At 44.7% G+C, this 19,098-nt stretch overlaps 1 protein-coding gene across 7 annotated transcripts; it reads left to right on the top strand.

Moving 5' to 3' along the window:
- The first annotated feature begins 180 nt into the window (after positions 1 to 180).
- On the top strand, positions 181 to 19,024 carry LOC133143259 (calcium-activated potassium channel subunit alpha-1-like). 7 transcript variants are annotated; one of them, XM_061265119.1, is made up of 29 exons: positions 182 to 887; positions 2,261 to 2,410; positions 5,583 to 5,644; positions 7,194 to 7,287; positions 7,573 to 7,684; positions 9,217 to 9,292; positions 9,424 to 9,499; positions 9,763 to 9,933; positions 10,782 to 10,873; positions 13,630 to 13,740; positions 13,821 to 13,926; positions 13,999 to 14,081; positions 14,163 to 14,232; positions 14,821 to 14,976; positions 15,047 to 15,156; positions 15,234 to 15,302; positions 15,376 to 15,462; positions 15,531 to 15,607; positions 15,897 to 15,929; positions 16,141 to 16,225; positions 16,461 to 16,584; positions 16,681 to 16,905; positions 17,236 to 17,428; positions 17,563 to 17,676; positions 17,757 to 17,840; positions 18,080 to 18,210; positions 18,290 to 18,484; positions 18,573 to 18,691; positions 18,765 to 19,024. In XM_061265119.1, the coding sequence occupies exons 1-29, from the start codon at positions 657 to 659 to the stop codon at positions 19,006 to 19,008; spliced, it is 3,480 nt and encodes a 1,159-aa protein (XP_061121103.1). In that variant the 5' UTR covers positions 182 to 656; the 3' UTR covers positions 19,009 to 19,024. The 7 variants fall into 7 exon arrangements, with proteins under 7 accessions (XP_061121102.1, XP_061121101.1, XP_061121103.1 ...); XM_061265120.1 differs by lacking the exon at positions 17,757 to 17,840 and having other exon boundaries at positions 183 to 887; XM_061265124.1 differs by lacking the exons at positions 10,782 to 10,873; positions 17,757 to 17,840 and adding an exon at positions 10,971 to 11,062 and having other exon boundaries at positions 687 to 887.
- The last annotated feature ends 74 nt before the right edge of the window (positions 19,025 to 19,098 follow it).

Genomic DNA, 19,098 nt, shown 5'->3' with positions numbered 1-19,098 from the left:
TTCAAACACCCTTTCTTGCATGCAATTCCAAAAAGCAATAAATAAAGTAGTTCAGATGTTTGTCCACAAGAGGGCGCCGTCTACACTGCCAACGCCACTGCCTCTGACAAAAAAGCTTCAATTCGGTGGTAAAGAACTTCCTCTCTGGGCCTGTGCCCAGAAGCATCAGGTCTGCACTCTTTAGCGCCGCCTCCTCCTCCTCTCTCTCTCCATCTCTCCATCTTTCATCCCTCCTCCCAGCACCACCTGTACATCTGCCAGAATCCAGGCCGCCTCCCCTCCCAGCGTGCGACGGTCAGACACCGAGCAGCCACGCAAACCTTACCATCAATTGTTTTTTCGTCGTTTGGGATGGAAAAGAATCGTGCAGCGGATTCAACAGAATCAGCGTCAACTCTGAACTGACTCTCAGCGCCTCCACCTTCGAACGAGACGTTTACGCACCGGATGACGCACGACGAAGCGAGGCGCGTCGGCGTCGCCTGCACGCTGGATCCTCCCATTTGCTAGCAACTTGGCCCCCAGCAGTACCGAGCCACGTCCAGCCAGCCCAACTTTTGCGGCCGCTCGGCAGGCGCCGCACCCCGGCCGCCGACTCGCCACGATGGCCCCCGAGCACCGGCGAATCAAACTGCTTTGAAAGGGGCGGCCCCGAGATGGCGAAGAGCCGCGAGCGGCTGAGCTCGGAGCCGTCGGTACACATGGCCAAGATGAACGTCATCATCCCCTTCTCGCCCGACGTGCCGTGCGACAGCAACGGCCAGCGCATGTGGTGGGCTTTCCTCGCCTCGTCCATGGTCACCTTCTTCGGGGGGCTCTTCATCATCCTGCTGTGGCGGACCCTCAAGTATCTGTGGAGCGTCTGCTGCCACTGCCGAGACAAGAAGGTATGATGTGCGCCGTCGACCCACCAAAACATTGGTGCTCATGGCCGGGCCAACTGTTGACAGCATCTAAAAAAATAAAAAATAAAAAGACTAGCCGTCGGTATTAGGCCTAAGCGTTCACCAAAAACAAACACTCCAGCGTCATTTCTTTTCTTTATTTATCTTTCTGAAAATGCATCCGCTTGGAAGTGCATTGTCAGGTTCTTGCACGCGTGCCGTGTAAATCTTTTGTTGTTGTGGTGGTTGCTAAGCAACTAGCAAGCGAGGAGCGTGTGTGTGCATGCTTCTTCGACGTATAGTCTATCTGTATCTTGTGTGTAAATTGGAAGTTGCATGCACGAGGAACACCTCCCACCTGCCCCGCCCACCTCCTTCCACTTGGCCCACATCTATCATGTCATTAGCACTTTTCGGAACTGCAACTGCACCAGCATCTTTTTCCCCTTTTTTTTCTCTTTGTTTTGACTTTTTGAGAGCATGCTGCTTTGCCACCCCAATGTTGTGATGCATATGGGCAAGGAGAGCCAGACGCTGTTCCAATTTTAAAAGTTTGCCCTTCTGTTTTTTTTTTTTATTGTTAAAAGTACACTAAATTATACATCAAATAAGCACGAGTAAAAAAGAGGTCTTTAAATGTGAGCCATTCTTTCAAGGTGAGTGTCTGCCTGCCCGCCCGCTGTGCTTTGCTCAACGTGGTCTGGACGGACTTTTAAAGCTCGCCTCGGCCCCTTGCATCCTTGAAGCGATCTGATTTCTATTCTGACACTTTGAATAATAGATGCACTTCTTTTTTCATCACAATAGCGGCAAATGCCACTCTCTGATACCTCCTCTTCTGCCTGCGACCTTTTCAGATCAAATCAAAGCCTCGGGAGAATAATTGGATGTCATCCCCCCCCCCGATGAAATTATTTGGTGAAATTAATGAAATATATATGTTTAATTAAGGACATTCTGAAGAAGGTTTGCTGGACACAACTTGTGTTGTGATAAATGAGAAAAACCAACAATCTATCGAAATCAACATTCGCCTCCAACGCTTTCGGAACTGGTAAAATCCGAGCGCGATAAATCCGACTTTCGACCTTCCTCGACTGCAGCATAAGGCCTCGCCAACTAATTGAATGTTCGAGCGCCGCCCTCGATTGAATGTGATTAGTGAGGTGTCGGAAAAGAGCTGCACGGTTTTAGCACATAATTAACGCTTGGCTATTTTTGTTTTGCTGTTTGTTTGTTTTTAGAAGGATTATGCACAGAAATGTTGAAGCAGGTGATGTTCAGGCTAGGCTCTACTCAGTCAAGCCATCCCCCACTTTACTCCCAATCAAAGAAAAAAAAAAATATATATAATTTTCTGTCCCACTTTCATTCAGGAACCGCACCGGCTGACCCCGGTTGACGGCGTCCTCAAACGCACCGACAAAGACGAGGCGGCGGCGGCCAGCGAGGTGGGATGGATGACATCGGTGAAAGATTGGGCGGGAGTGATGATCTCCGCTCAGACGCTGACGGGACGAGTCCTGGTGAGTACTCGGCGTCCGATGATGGTCGCCCGGCCCGTCTCGGCGAGATGGACAAAGACCCGGGGGGGAGCTTTAAACAGTGTATTAAGGTCACACGCTGGCATCCCATAATCCCCCTTGGAGAGAACACATCTGGTCAAGTGAGGGTAGTCGACTCACTCGGGTAATGAGTGGAATTACCTCAGTTCAGAGAGAAGGCTTTCCTAAGCAAATATGAGCACAAAGTGGTGTTGCCGACCAAAACAGTAGCACGTAACCCCCCCCCCCCCATCGCAGCTGGTACGACATGACACATGAACTGGAAGTACAGCAGTCGTGTGGCGTTGCCACGGCAACGGGGGCTTAACTAGCAGACCTGTGTGTGTTCGGCTCTTTAATGGGCCACGCCAAAGCCCATTGTCACACACACTCGCCCAGTTACACTCTTATACTGCTATACTCATTTTATTGCTGTAATATTAGCCCTTCTCCGCAGAGGATAAAGAATAAAATTGCACAGTTGTGCTTCCCTCAGCTTTCTCCCGCTCAAAGCTTTTCGTTGGCTTAAATGTGGTATTTTTACTTTGTTCTATTTTGCCAGTCTGCTCCTTTAATTAGCAGTAAGTCGTGTTTGAGTCAATAAAGTCTTATTAGCTCACGGGAGCCTGAAATAAAAGCGTGTTGACTTTGCAGACAATGCGTTGGTGGTGACACGCGTGCCTTGGGGGATCCCGTGTGTCATTCGATGCCTTATTGCGCGTTGTCATCCAACATCGACACAATGTCTAAGCTAAGTACCGTTTTTTTCCATGTATAATGCGCAAAATTTAACTAATTTATTGTCCTAAAATCTTGAGTATGCTAGCGCATGCGCAGTGATACTGACCGGCAGAATAACATCCGGTTGTTCCCAAAGATGATCTTTTTTCTGAAATAATTTTACGTTCACGGACTTAAGTAGGAGTCAAAATTTGGGTGTGCATTATACATGGGTACAGGCTTTTTTCCAGCTTCAACATGCCATTTTTAGGGTGCGTATTATACATGGGGGCGCATTATACATGGAAAAAAACGGTACTTTGTCTTCTGTGTGGGAGAGTGTCAAATCAATTATTTCTTCTGGTTAGGAAAGTACAGTGTTTCTATTTTGTTGACCTGGGTTGCATGCTGGAGATTTGCTCTATTTCCTCTCTCCAATCAGCAGGACTTATTTTTCGATCCACTGGCGCGTACGCCGCCTTTGCATCCTTTCAGCCTCTGTCCAATAAAAGCAGCTAATGAGTCGCACGCCATCTCGCATTACGAGAGGCCATCATGTCGAGGAAGTCCGCAAGATTGAATGACAGACGCCGGAGGGAATCCTCTTCTGCCTTGTCTTCAGGGCCCAAACATACATTTGGTGTTCGTGAGCGAACGTCAGCCACGCTAAGCTCTTTGAGCCTTGTCTCTGTGCCGCCACTGTTTGGGCCGCTGCCAGGGAGGCTTAAATCAAAACAGAGATGCCGTTTGCGGCACTGGAGTGGCGCTCATACGCTGGGTGACATGTGTCCTGCTCACACGCATGATCATATTTCCCTGCTAGTAACTGTGCAACCTATATAACATCATGCACTCACTTTGAGTGCATTCAATGCCATTATTATTTGGTGCTACAGTTATGGTTTTTGCTTGAGTATCGTATTTAGAGTAGAAGTGCTTTGCTTGTCAAGTTGACAACTCATGTTATTTATTTCAAGTGTTATTACAGTGGATATTGTTCCACTTCTTCTTCTTAGGCCTCACACCGTCAAAAATGTCATTTGGCAAAATTCCTGCAGCAAGCACAACAGGTTTCTGGACTTTTGCTCCGAAATGACCGGATGTTGTGAGCTGGTGGCATTAGCTCTGCAGCCTGTTGGGGCATTTTTTGAATTGTCTGCTGTGGTTTGTTGATGTCGCGTCCCAGTGACGGAGGGTGTCCTTCTAATGAGTCTCTAAAGACCCAACTCATCTTTTACATCTTGGCTATTAACATAAATAGAGTGCAATAGCAGCAACACTGATGCTGGGACACTTGGCTGACTTGAGTACAGGCGGCATTTACACTGACAGTGTGAATATAATATCAACAATATAATGTTATGTAAATTGTGAACATGTTTTTTTTTCTTCTTGTAATTGAGTAACTATAAATTAAATGTCAATAAATCCAATGTGTATTTCGTTTAAAGGATAGGAAATTAGAATATGCTGATGAGAACTGAGGCATTATTAAATTGTCTTATAACAATGAGTAAAAGTTAATAAGTACGATATTCGAGGTATTAGCGAATCAGGGCGCAGCAAACTAGTGGGTGTTGACCAATGAGAGACACCGTCTTTACCGTCAGTCCTCGCCGTGCAATTAATTTAAAAGTAACTATAAATTAAATGTAAATAATATTTCGTTCAAAATGATAGGAAATTAGAGTATGCTGATGAGAAGCGAAGCATGATTAAATTGTCTTGTAACAATAAAGAAAATAATATGATGTTCGTGGCATTAGCGAATCATGGTGAAGCATCAATGAGAGACACCGTCTTTACCTTCCGTGCTCGTCGTGCAATTAAGTTCGTTCTTTTCCGGAAAAGACGTAAACAGGTGCAGACATATTTGTCGCCTGCGTGTAAGGAGTGCTTAGGGAAGGAAGAGAAAGGAGGTCGTCTTTTTGTTGTTAAGAAGTGTGCCGAGAAGTTTCGACGAATGTGTGTTTGAGCTCCTTTTTGTCAAAATTCACTTAACCCACTCGAGCGAATCCCTTTGTGGCTAACATAGCCGCTAGCTTCCACACTTATCGGGATAAGGTTGTGTTAATGCATCACGTGGTAGCTGAAGTTTGTGAAAGGATCAGAAGATATGATTTGATGTTTTAATAAAGCGTTATTTATTGAAGAACTTTTTTTTAAATGAGAATGTTGATTAAAGGGCTCCAACTTTCAAAAATGAGTTTGAAAAGAAGACATTTTGTGTTGGATCCACACGCACTCGCTTACTGGCTTGCTTGTAAGACGATGCCGCCATCCGTCACTTTGCCGTTTTTGTTACACACAAGAGAGGAGTGTGTAAACGCATTTTGCTCATTGAACACAGATACGGTAAACAAGCCTTCATTTGTATCCTTGCGTCAACAACAACAACGTCGCCATGTGACAATCAACTTTCCCCATCTTTCAGGTGGTGCTGGTGTTTGCCCTCAGCATCGGAGCTCTGATGATATACTTCATTGATTCCTCAAAGTGAGTATGACTTCTCATCGGGAGTGATGTACCAAGACATGTTTTGGGCTTTGTTTACTAACGGTGCCATTGAAATTATTGCCACCCAAACGTCTGCGTGCCAACATGGTGTAAAGGTCAATGAAGCTCAGGGAAAGTCCAAAGTTCCTGTTGTGGGTAAAAACATTCGCTCATTAGACAAAAGGTCGAAGAAGCCAAAGCAGGAAGCCGTTGCGACACGAATCAACGGAGGCGGCTCGGCTGGGGCGGCTCCATCACGTACAGGGGCCGGTGTCCACTTTCACGCCGTGCTCTCGTTACCTTTTCAACCGATGAGTGGTGAACTTTCAACCCTTGGCTTTGTTCCAGTACTCATTTTTCACTGCCCTGGGTTCAAATTTGCAGTTGGGTTTGGCACAATCCGGATTTTCCTTCCTGTCATTAGCGCTGCGTTCGATGACGGACGCGCGGTCACAGTGCGCTGCTGTTTGGCTGCCCCGTCCGTCTAGGCTGCTCGTTTGTGTTTTAGTTTAATGGGCGAGGACATCCCAGTCACTTTGGTCAGAAGTTTGTTCCCATGTAACAAATGAGTTTGAAATTAATTTGATGAAAGTCACCTATTTGTTTATCAGTAACACCCGACGGATAATGAAAATCGAGCAGCATTCAGTTCTTCTGTCTGGGATGCTATTTTGTTCCTTGTATTAATGTGTCATAAAAAATAATTGGAGCAATGGCTATTTGAGGTGCAGTTGATCTTTTTCCCCCCAATTAGATAACTCACCAAGCGATTAGTTGTGACATTGCCTCAATAAAGTGGAAGCCATTATTTGAGCTCATACAATATTAATTATTCCTGACAGTACAAAAGAAGGCACAGTGCAGTGTATTTTTTTTTTGCCCGTAGAGCCTGTATTTGGGGCATTGTGTCTACTCCTTGAAAACAATTACAGAATAAAGCCAATCAAATATATAACATATTCATTATGTTCTCCCAAGGGGGCAAAAAGAGTATTTGAGGTGTTTTATCAACTGAGTCTTTTAAATGGATGGCCCACCTGGCGAATAATGCATGGTATAAACTTGACCAAAGGCTTTTTTGAGGTGAGGTGTTAATAAAGTTCAACCTCAGCAATGATAAAATAAATGCAGCATCCTTACTAACTTGTGCCTGCTTCAATGATTTCTCTTTATTTGTGCCAGATACGAGGGTTTATTGAGGGTGAGGCTCCCCGACATTTCTTATGACTGCTTGGCGGACGCAACCTTTGCATGCACTTAAGTCTTAAACTGCTGCTTTCAACACCCCAAATCAAATTTAAACACGCACACATGCTCATGTGCATGCGTGCGTAGCAGCTTTTTAAGGCTCAAGGCCGGGTGCGCACCGAGACAATGCTCGTGAGTGCATGCGTCACGTTGCCGTCCACTGCACCGGTGATGACGAAGCCACGCTTCTTCCTGACGTCTTTTGCGGACAAAAGACGATGAATGATGAGCATCCGAAATCTCCATGGTGACGCGATGGTCGCTGACGTGCATTTTTTTCTCGGGTCTGTGTGTCCCGCAGTCCCATCGAGTCGTGTCAAAACTTCTACAAGGATGTCACGCTGCAGATCGACATGGCCTTCAACATCTTCTTCCTTTTGTACTTTGGCCTCCGAGTGAGTCACAGCAAAACAAATCACAATGTCCTCAGTTATTATAGTAGCCAACCCACATTTCATTGTGAATGAATAAAAAAAAAAAATACAAATCTAGAATCATATAATTATTTTTGTAAAATACATGATTTTAATTTTGAAACTGAATACCCAAATAAATGCACATCCATTTGAATCCTACCTGGGTGTGCTGACGCCATAACAATAAATCCAAGTTGTGCTTATTATTATTAAAGGAGGATGGCATGAAAGTAATCCCGCCAAATGAAACGTTGTCATCGGCAGTTCATCGCCGCCAGCGACAAGTTGTGGTTCTGGCTGGAGGTCAATTCGGTGGTGGACTTCTTCACGGTGCCGCCCGTCTTCGTGTCCGTCTACCTCAACCGGAGCTGGCTCGGTAACTTCCTCGCCGCGCCGCTTCTCAGACTCTGGCGTTTTTTTGCACCCTAGTGTGAGTGTGTGAGTGTTTGCGCAGTGTTGTGCTACACGTGCGTCCTACCTGTGCAGGCGAATCGCACTGGAGTGGAATTGGGCCATGATTTTGGAAGGTGGGCGGGCAAACGAGTACAATGCCGTAACCGGCTTTGATGGTGACAGGAAATGAGGGACTATCGGGGATTATTGCAGATGGCTTTAAATGTTTATTTCGTTTGGTGAGGAACAAAGTCAAGCGCACGCGCACACACAAGCAAACACAAAGTGTGACAAATTTGTTGCGTAATGTCATCTGGGCTGTGAATGTTGCCAAAACTCAGGTGGAACCGGCCAGTATAATTTTAAGCGTAGCGTCCCCTAGTGGAGATTCTAACCCACTGTCACTGTAGTGTCAACACATCAGACACTTGATTATATTTCAAGAGATTTATTTCTGATCGTTTTGATTCCAATACTGTATTGACACCTCATATTAGTTTGTACTAGTCTTTCTATTTAAAATATCCAATACTAAAATGTGAAAAACATCCAATACATTAAAATTAATTCAGTACAATAGAGAACACACTGTATGACTATTGGTTCTAACTAAATGAATGCCAAAAGTTAACAATTGTGCAAATGTTTCTCCAGTGCAATGGCTTTGTTACTGTACAGCATCTGGCATTATTTCTGGGATTTGCAAAAAAAAAAAATTAAAATACTGTACCGCAGATTTTCTCCTGGCGTTCGACACACGCACGGTGTCACGTGGTCGTCATTTTCCCGCTTAAAAACAACAAGCTGTTCTTTTGCGAAGCTTAAGGGAATAGGACATTTGTTGTGGGCTCTAAGGGCTGACCTTGAGGTCAGGTTGATGGACACGCTTGTTCCCACTTCTCGGGATGAATCCGAAAGGAGCTTATACGCCGTTGTGCCGCGGTAATATTGGGACGGCTTTAAGCTGGCCACAAGCGCACTAGCGGGCTAGTGCAGAGGACCAAAGTTTCTAGTTTGGACGCGAAAGACGTTCGCAAATGATTCCCACCAAGATGTTGGTGTACAAGGGGCCCGACGACGGCATCCAAACAGTGTCTGCCACAAGGCGACGCAAGAAATCCACCGGCGAGCTTTTCCAGAAGGGATATCGGATCCGCAATGGCAACGACAAAGACGAGCGGGAGAACAGTGGCGGCTCCAGCTTGGCTTCCTGCTTCCGAGCCGTCTCCTACTGGGGTAAGACGTGCGCAAAGCAACCATAGCTTTGCTTCCCGTTGGTCCATTTTGGTGTGGCGGTGACACGTCCAGCTGCTGGCGGGCTTTAATGGTCTTCAACCATTCACAAAATAAGTTGCACGTGGCAGTGGGAGCTTTTCCCGGGTGTTGTTGAGTTTGGAAATGAATCCGCTGAAGCTGATGTGAGATTGAATCTCAGGTCATTTTTCTTTCATTTTTAACATGCAAGGACTTATTTTGTTTCTTTTTTTTTTTTCTTTTTTTGCTTTTGCCCTGCAGGCTTGAGGTTCTTAAGGGCCTTGAGGTTGATACAGTTCTCGGAAATTTTACAGTTTTTGAATATACTCAAGACGAGGTAAGAATTTTTCTCGTTTCTTTTTCTTGAGTGTCTACTCTTTGATTTGCTTTATGAGAATACAAGATTCCATGTTTAATGTAAAAGCAATTGTATGCTGTGAATGAAACTATTCTTTTTGTTTGTCCCAGCAACTCCATCAAGCTGGTCAACTTGTGTTCCATCTTCATCAGCACATGGCTCACGGCAGCCGGATTCATTCATTTGGTAAGTCCACACATTGCCACCTAGCGCTTGATTTTCGCTCACTAGTCCAAGTACAAATACTTCGTTACCCTACTTGGACTACTGAGCATTTTTTTACTTTTGGATCTCCACATGATTGAAAAGATCTGTGTACTAAGCAACTATTTTGAAGTGATTTGTGGACTTTCATCCCCATTTAATAAAAACAAAAAGTATTCTGCTGCCATCTTGTGGCGTTTTATTACGGTTCCCAGTGTGAGTCCGTTTTCCACGTATGATTCCAGGTGGAGAATTCCGGGGATCCTTGGGAGAACTTTCAGAACTCTCAAGCGCTTTCATACTGGGAATGCGTGTACCTGCTGATGGTCACCATGTCCACGGTGGGCTACGGCGACGTTTATGCCAAAACCACCCTGGGCCGACTCTTTATGGTCTTCTTCATCCTTGGTGGTCTGGTAAAGAAAACCCTCTCCTTCATTGAAAAAAAGAGAGATGTTATCTGATTGTGCCGATGCTGAGAGAAGTCATCATTTTTTCATTTTCGGAAACACTGGAGACAAATATTTCGGTAAAATGCAAAGGAACAAAATTATGACTTGTGACTTTATTGTTTATCTCAGCATTCACACAATTGCCACGTGTCAGTCACTTATAGCTGACTATTTATCGTGAATTGTTCAAGCATTGCGGTTTCAGGTGGCTCGCCCCCCCCCGTCTTTTCCACTTCCTGACCTCCTGAGCTTTGAATCTTGTAAACCCCTTCTTGACTACAACAAATACCCAAACTGAAATGGTTTGCAATGACACCATTTGATAAATGCAGCATTTAAAAAAAAAAAAAATCTCTAAAGACTCCGTGACAGATGACTTGCATCGAGGGCATTGTCGAAAATCATAGTTTGGCGTGTTTGTTGACCTAAACATGGCAACTAAGGATTTCACTTTCGTAGTTTGTTGTGTAAAGGTATCAGACATGAAACTTCCTGCATTCACTTCGTCTCATTTTCCCCCTCAAGTATGGACCTCGTCGTGACGCCTCATCAAATTGGCAATTGACAACATTTGATATTGCTGCACCATTTTCATTTTTTTTTTTTTTTTTTTTGGCAATGTAACTGGATCAAATTTCAGGCTACATTGACGCAACACACTTGCAGTCATTGTTAAGTGTGCAATGTCTCGCCTTGAAAAATCTCCTTTACCTGCCAAATCTGGGACCAAATCTTCAAGTTAGTGAGCCTGCCCTTTTTTTTTTTTTTTTTTTACTCTGCTCGACCTTTTCTGTCTCCTGTGTCCTCCTTAGGCCATGTTTGCGAGCTACGTGCCTGAAATCATAGAGTTAATAGGCAACCGCAAGAAATACGGTGGTTCCTATAGTGCCGTTAATGGCAGAAAGTAAGTATTTTCCGGGAGGCCCCAGCTGAGGCTTCTCCTGCATGCCCCCCCCCCCTTTTTTTTTGTGTGTGTTGCTTTTTCTTTTCCACGCATGTAGGCCATGTTTGCCCGCTACGTGCCAGAAATTGCCGCTCTCATCCTTAATCGGAAGAAATACGGAGGCAGTTATAACTCGACCAGAGGCAGAAAGTAAGTCCAACCATGTTCTTCGGTGTGGTTTTTGTGTGACTTTTTCTTTGGTTTTCTCCTGGTGAGAAATATGAGATGTAAACATCTCGGCGTTCAAGTCACACTGTGACTGAAGACCTGGGCCATGCTTCCTTCCTTCCTTCCTTCCTTCCTTCCTTCCTTCCTTCCTTCCTTCCTTCCTTCCTTCCTTCCTTCCTTCCTTCCTTCCTTCCTTCCTTCCTTCCTTCCTTCCTTCCTTCCTTCCTTCCTTCCTTCCTTCCTTCCTTCCTTCCTTCCTTCCTTCCTTCCTTCCTTCCTTCCTTCCTTCCTTCCTTTCCTCCTTCCTTCCTAACCTTCCTTCCTTCCTTTCTTCCTTCCTTCCTTCCTAACCTTCCTTTCTTTCTTTCTTTCTTTCTTTCTTTCTTTCTTTCTTTCTTTCTTTCTTTCTTTCTTTCTTTCTTTCTTTCTTTCTTCCTTTCTTTCTTTCTTTCTTTCTTTCTTTCTTTCTTTCTTTCTTTCTTTCTTTCTTCCTTTCTTTCTTCCTTTCTTTCTTTCTTTCTTTCTTTCTTTCTTTCTTCCTTTCTTTCTTCCTTTCTTTCTTCCTTTCTTCATTCCTGCCTGCCTGCCTGCCTTCCTGCCTTCCTGCCTTCCTTTTGTCAGCTTCTTGTCTTGCCGCTGCTTCGCGTCCGCTCGCTAGAAATTGTTGCTGTGTTGTTCCTTTTTAAAATCAAAGTGGAACTGACTAGTCGGCATGTTGACTCATCCACGGGTTGACTAGTCTCCAAATTTTACTTATAGTATTTCCCCTTTCCCTCACATTTCTTGTAATATTTGGACTTGTAGAATTCTAACATATTTGTAGTATATTGAAACATGACTCCATTTTTGTGTCGATAGTTTGCGCTATGCTTGTTTCGTGACACTCCATACTTATTGTACCATGTCTGAAAAAAAATCAGCCTGGCAGTTTTGTGTATTTGTTTGTGTTTGCGTTCACTCCGGCATTGTGTATCATTTAATCATTCCGTCCCATTTCCAGTACATCTCTTAAAAGTCGATCAGATAATCGTATAGTACACATAAAAATGTAAACACATCAAATAATATATAGTGTATTTATTGTTCATTTACTTAGCTGTAGCTTGCTGGAGCTTTATTTTTCATCCAGCGCTGGGGGGAAAAACGATTTTAATTGGCTTTGGCTGTGCTTTCTTGTTTGTCTTCTTTCTTTTGGCGCTTTGCTTCTGGAACATTCTTGGCCTTTTTCTTCAGTCTGACCTACACCCTCAGGACATAGCTACATACGGCGGTGACATTTTGACAAAATGTGTTTCCTTTGTTTTCTTGCCGAGGTAGCCAGATGAAATGAGACTGCTGTGCTTTATCTTTTTTTGTGTGTGTGTGTTACCCTAGTTTACAATAATGTTAAATATACTTTGTAGTGCTGGATTTCAGAAGTTTGAGAACAACTAGTCTACTGCTCCGCACGGCCCTTGGCAAGAAATAAACACCTTTTCCAAAGTGTTGCCTCGAATGAAAAATATGGCTTTATGGGCTATTGAGTTATTCGAAGCGTGGCAATTTATTAGCGCTGTAGCGCGTTTCCCTTAAAGGTGTTTCTCACAAATGATGAGAAAGACAATCATTTTATGTATATTGGGCCAAAGGATGTGGAAAACATGAAAGAAAGGGTATGTATGATACAATTTCATTCCCCGCATTGAATCTTGACATTAAACTGCTTCAATTATGTTTAATGTGGACCCTTGGATTGGATCACGCTGTTTTTATCCCCCGCCGCTCTGCGTTTGGCTTTTGCTGCCATTTTTTTTTCCTCTTCATTTTGCTTAGCCATGTTGACATTACAAAGTGATGACATGTTCTTTCAAGAAAGTTGTCAACAACTAACACCGCATCATGTCATTTTTTTTTCATATATTTATTGATGACAATATTTTTGACAAATTTTCAAAATAAAAGATATTTAATAAAATTTGAATGTTAAAACTAATGTTTTGGACATATTTACAAAATACAAAATGGAATGAAAAAAATATAAATAAAATATAAAGACATGTTACATAAACAAATGCAAAGACATGTTACATAAACAAAATAAAATGATTCAAGACAAATACAAATGTTATGCCTTTAACAAGATAAAATCTGTCCTTAAACAGTAGTGAAGAAGAAGAAAATGACCAGAATGGTGCTCCATTATTTTTTAGGTCATCTGTTGAAGAGTTTTTTTTAAAGCAATTTTCTCCAATTTAGAGCAGCATGTAAAGATCTAAGCCCGTATTATCTTTAAATTGTCTTTGTTGGACAAATGAAAATGGAAAATGTGTGGATGTCATAATCTCCTTTTAAATCAACTCTGATCCGCCCCCTCCTAATCCCCCAACGCTCGGTCACGGCTGGCCCGCTCGCTTTCTCCATCCCATTCAGTGCTCGTTCGTCCTTCCCCCTTTCACGGCCTGACTTAATCACCTGAACGCTGATCGCTTCTCATGTCTGTCTGTTGCATGGCACTCTTGTCTCCGTGCGCCCCACTGGAAAGTTCACTAAAACATCGGTCTTCCCGTCAGGCACATCGTGGTGTGCGGCCACATCACCCTGGAGAGCGTCTCCAACTTCCTCAAAGACTTCCTACACAAGGACAGGGATGATGTCAATGTAGAAATTGTTTTTCTCCATAAGTGAGTAACAAACAAACACAAATTCAACTTGTGTTGCAGTGTATTTTGAAAGTGTCACTGATTTTGTTTCTGTTTTTCAGTATTTCCCCTAATCTTGAGCTGGAAGCCTTGTTCAAACGTCACTTCACCCAGGTGGAGTTCTACCAGGGCTCCGTTCTCAACCCTCACGATTTGGCCAGAGTCAAAGTAAAGGCGCCCAGCTTAGCCCAGCCCATTTTCACCACCCAATTTAGACACAAATCTTCTTTTGACCCACAGATCGAATCAGCCGACGCCTGTTTGATCTTAGCTAATAAATACTGCGCCGATCCAGATGCCGAGGACGCCTCCAACATTATGAGGTGAGCCACATGGTCAGTCATGTCATCCAGCTAATGTCCCAGAAAATAATCGAAAGTCCTGATGTTTTTATGTCATGATAGGGTCATTTCCATCAAGAACTACCACCCAAAGATCCGCATCATCACTCAGATGTTGCAGTATCACAACAAGGTAGGCAAGGTCAACCCTGTTTTTTTACAATCATTGAGTGCAGGCCACCATTTTCAAAGATGTCGAGTGGACATACCGTTTTCCATGTATAATGCGCACAATTCAACTAATTTATTGTCCTAAAATCTGGGGTGCGCATTATACATGGGTAAAATTTTTTTTTTTTAAATCCGGATATGATACGGAGGCCGCCATTACAGATGCGCTTTCTTCTCTGCTGTTCACTTCAAACACGTATCAGACGCTTGCTCGATCACCTGCTCGTTTGCTGTCACAATGTACCCTACACAAATCCGAAACATTTCTTCGCTATTGAGTTTGCTAGCGCATGCGCAGTGATACTGACCGGCAGAATAACATCCGGTTGTTCCCAAAGATGATCTTTTTTCCGAAATAATTTTACGTTTACGGACTTAAGTAGGAGTCAAAATTTGGGTGCGTATTATACATGGGTACAGGCTTTTTTCATGCCATTTATAGGGTGCGTATTATACATGGGGGCGCATTATACATGAAAAAAAACGGTAGATTGATTTCTTGTCCGTGTTATTTAGATGATAAGGATGATGGTTACATGGACATTTTCAGGCGCATCTGTTGAACATCCCCAGCTGGAACTGGAAGGAGGGGGACGACGCCATTTGCCTGGCCGAGCTCAAGCTGGGCTTCATCGCTCAGAGCTGCCTGGCTCAGGGCCTGTCCACCATGCTGGCCAACCTCTTCTCCATGAGGTCCTTCATCAAGGTACTTGAGAAGCACAGTGGCGCTCAACCTGGCCAAAGCGCTTTTTACCTTTGTTTTGACCATGGCGCAGATCGAGGAGGACACGTGGCAGAAGTATTACTTGGAGGGCGTCGCCAACGAGATGTACACCGAGTACCTGTCAAGTGCCTTTGTGGGCTTGTCCTTTCCTGTTATCTGCGAGTGAGTACTCGGTGATGATGCTGCACCACCGAGCTGCTTAGTGTACGTTCTTTTGAAAATGATTCCTTTCTTTTCAGACTGTGCTACGTGAAGCTGAAGTTGCTGTTGATAGCTATCGAGTACAAGTCTGATCAGCGGGAGAGCAGGTAACCTATTCATTGATTGTCAAGAATTAGAGATTTTCAATCCATAATGATGTCGCTTGGTCTTGTTGATCAGCACGCTCATCAACCCTGGCAACCATGTGAAGATGCAGGAGGGGACGTTGGGCTTCTTCATTGCCAGCGACGCCAAAGAAGTCAAGAGGTAACTCTGACAAATGATTCATTTTTGCTGCTACACTCCTTTATTGTTTGGTTCACTCACGTCCACAGGGCGTTGTTCTACTGCAAAGCGTGCCACGATGACGTCACGGATCCCAAGCGCATAAAGAAATGCGGATGCAAAAAATGTAAGTTGGGGAATCGCGGGTAGCTGTCCCATTAGTTTTGTCCACTTAGGCCAAGGATATCAAACAAAAGCTGACATTTTATTACTGCTACTTGCAAACATTTCGACTGCCCATTTGAGTCTGTGGCAGTACAGCAAATCACCAGCAGAGGTTGCTACACTCAAATTAAATCGTCTGAACGACGACGAAAGCATCGCTCTCTTTTCAATTTTGAGGAATATTAATGTATATATCTGTGGCGCTGCTCCTCTCGTTAATATTTTCTGTTTGATTTTTTTTTCTCCCCCAGCTAAGAACACCTACAACGGATACATCAAATCAAGTAAGTGCGCCTTCCTCTCCTCTCGTCACTCAACGTTTTAAAGTTTTTGCTTTATTTTGTTTGTCATGCACTATGTAACTCCATTATGTATGGATTTAGTAAAGGGATGTTTTATAAAAACGTTGCAGTGCGGAATGAGAGTGACAAAAAGTGTGGAGACTATTTTGTCCGACTGTGATGTGACTATGCAAGCCGGATGATGTCGTTGCAGTTGAAGATGACCAACAGTCATCCAAAAAAAAGCAGCGTAATGGAGGCGTGAGGAATTCCCCCAATTCCTCCCCAAAGATCCTACGGTAGGACAGCCCTGCAACGGTAACACCTCCGTTTTATTGTATTCAAGTTCACAGCTCAAACGTCGTGCAGAGAATCATGAGTTTAACCAGAGCGCTCAATTGGGTCACGGACGCAAAGAAACAAAACTGAAAGCGGCTTTTGCAGCTTGAGTAGCTTCAAATATCGTCCACGGTCAACAATCCAGATAAAAGGCTGACATGGCAGGAAATCATCTTTCAACGCTTGTTCCCTCAGACACGACCCACTCCTCATCTCCGTCAGCGAGCAGATGGAAAGCGTGGACGAGAATGTGAAGAAATACGACTCCACGGGGATGTTCCATTGGTGCCCGTCCAAGGACATTGAGAAGGTCGTCCTGGTGAGCGTGGCACAAGTACCCACACGCCACTTCAGGACCTTGGATAGCGAACCAAAGTCATTTTCAGTGTTCATCTTGCTTCTTTCTCCTCGTCAGACTCGAAGTGAGGCGGCCATGACTGTGCTGAGCGGTCACGTGGTGGTGTGCATCTTCGGTGACATCAAGTCGGCAGTGATTGGCTTGCGCAACTTTGTGATGCCGCTGAGGGCCAGCAACTTCCACTACCACGAGCTCAAGCACATCGTCTTTGTGGGCTCGCTGGAGTACCTCAAGCGCGAGTGGGAGACGCTGCACAATTTCCCCAAAGTCTCCATCCTGCCCGTCAGTCACCTTCATTCATTGTGCCACTTGTATTGCACCTCACTTCGGTTCCTATGGAATAGAAATCTCTTTTGTTTTAATTCTGATTTAATGTCAGTTTAGAATTTATTTTACTTTTATTTATTTATTTATTTTATTTTTATTTAGAATATATTCAGTGCAAATGTAATTTAACTTTAGGTGATCTTTGGAAACCCTGCTCAGCTAACAATATTATTTGATGCAAATGGTATCAGACGACATCATTTCAATGCACAGAAGTCGTAAAGATGTAAATGGCCTAACAACATTTCCATTCTCTCATCTCCCACCCCCTTTCCTCCGGATAAGGGCACGCCGCTGAGTCGAGCCGACCTCAGGGCCGTCAACATCAACCTGTGTGACATGTGTGTCGTATTGTCAGCCAATCAGAACAATATCGATGACGCCTCGCTGCAGGACAAAGAGTGCATCTTGGCCTCGCTCAACATCAAATCCATGATCTTTGACGACAGCATCGGCGTCTTGCAGGCCAACTCCCAAGGTGAGCGCCGTAGCGACCCAGATGTATAGGTGGAAATTGCACGCTAAAGTGATTCAAGAAAGACTGTGGGACAGCTTGATTGATTGAAATTGTAAAGGATATTGAAATTCTGCGTCTGTGTTTGCCCCTCGCAGGCTTCACGCCACCGGGTATGGAGCGGTCGTCTCCCGAGAACAGCCCGATCCACGGACGCGTGCGTCACACCTTGGTGACGACGGGGGCCAACATTCCCATCATAACTGAACTGGGTAGGCCTGACGTGCGTCTGTTAGCGCCTGCGTCGCTAACGTGTTGGAGTAACCCGTGTTTATCCCTCGATGCCCGTTAGCAAAGGCGGGCCAAAAAGCGCCTGCCGTTTCACTCACTCAGGATAACAGCAATGGGACCGGCATACAAATGATTACCGAGCTGGGTAAGAGAAGATGCTGACAAATGGGTCTGCTTGGTCTCAGCGCTTCTTTTTGCCTTTGGGCCCACGTTTTACAACATTCCGCTTGGAGTTGTTTCTTTGGCTAGAAAATTTTAAACACAAATCCTCTTCACATCTAAACTATCATGCTTGCTGTTCAAATGTCACATTTGTATGGTTGATCTCATTGTGATATCTTAAAGCATGTCCGTATGTTTTTTTCTTTTGCGTGATGTTTGTAGTCAACGATTCCAACGTTCAGTTCCTGGACCAGGACGACGACGACGACCCCGACACGGAGCTCTACCTGACCCAGCCGTTTGCCTGCGGCACCGCCTTTGCAGTCAGTGTGCTGGACTCCTTAATGAGCGCTGTAAGTGCAGCACTCCACCTAAAAAAATATTTATAATAGCAGGTAAAAACAAAGTATTTGTACGGTGCTCCTCCTTTAGACGTACTTCAACGACAACATCCTGACGCTGATCCGCACGCTGGTGACGGGCGGCGCCACCCCGGAGCTGGAAGGACTGCTGGCAGAGGAAAACGCCCTGCGGGGCGGCTACAGCACGCCGCAGACGCTGGCCAACAGGGACCGCTGTCGCGTGGCCCAGCTGGCCTTGTACGACGGGCCCTTCGCTGACCTCGGGGTGAGGCTGTAACTGATGGCCTTGCATCAGCATTCCTGTTGACTTGTTGCTGTGGTAGTTTGGTGAGAAATGCTTCATTTTTCTGTAGGATGGCGGTTGTTACGGCGACCTGTTTTGCAAAGCCCTGAAAACATACAACATGCTCTGTTTTGGCATCTATCGGTTACGTGACGGACATCTTAACGCTCACAGCCAGTGCACCAAGCGGTGAGTCTTGTGTCCTAATGGCCATAGGTGTCACAGTGTTTGTTTCAGTCGGCGTCCTCAATGTCCTTCTTAGATACGTCATTACCAATCCGCCCTACGCCTTCGAGCTGGTGCCCTCAGACCTCATCTTCTGCCTCATGCAGTTCGACCACAACGCTGGCCAGTCGCGGAGCAGCCTCTCGCACTCGTTCAACAAGAAAAGCTCCTCCGTGCACTCCATCGGCACCGTCAACCGAGCTAACCGCAACAAAAGCAGGGACCCACGGGACAAGCTCAAATACGTAACGACACTTCAGCATCTCATGGCACAACAATAAATGCAAACCCACTGGTTTTTGTTGTTGTTTTTTACCAAGCTTGAATGACTTTTTAGTATTTGCTAGCATAGCATTTGAGAATACGGTTAC

The sequence above is a fragment of the Syngnathus typhle genome, linkage group LG18 (genome assembly GCF_033458585.1).
Source record: "Syngnathus typhle isolate RoL2023-S1 ecotype Sweden linkage group LG18, RoL_Styp_1.0, whole genome shotgun sequence".
NCBI lineage: Eukaryota > Metazoa > Chordata > Actinopteri > Syngnathiformes > Syngnathidae > Syngnathus > Syngnathus typhle.
The sequence above is the reverse complement of the archived record's forward strand: the minus strand, read 5'-3'. Positions and strand labels throughout refer to the sequence as shown.

Bases quoted from the DNA above. Each gene is read 5' to 3' on its own strand.
- LOC133143259 (XM_061265118.1), top strand. From the start codon at position 657: ATGGCGAAGAGCCGCGAGCGGCTGAGCTCGGAGCCGTCGGTACACATG. The intron at 888-2,260 runs GTATGATGTGCG...ACTTTCATTCAG, and splicing joins GCCACTGCCGAGACAAGAAG to GAACCGCACCGGCTGACCCC. The intron at 15,463-15,530 runs GTAACTCTGACA...TCACGTCCACAG, and splicing joins GACGCCAAAGAAGTCAAGAG to GGCGTTGTTCTACTGCAAAG.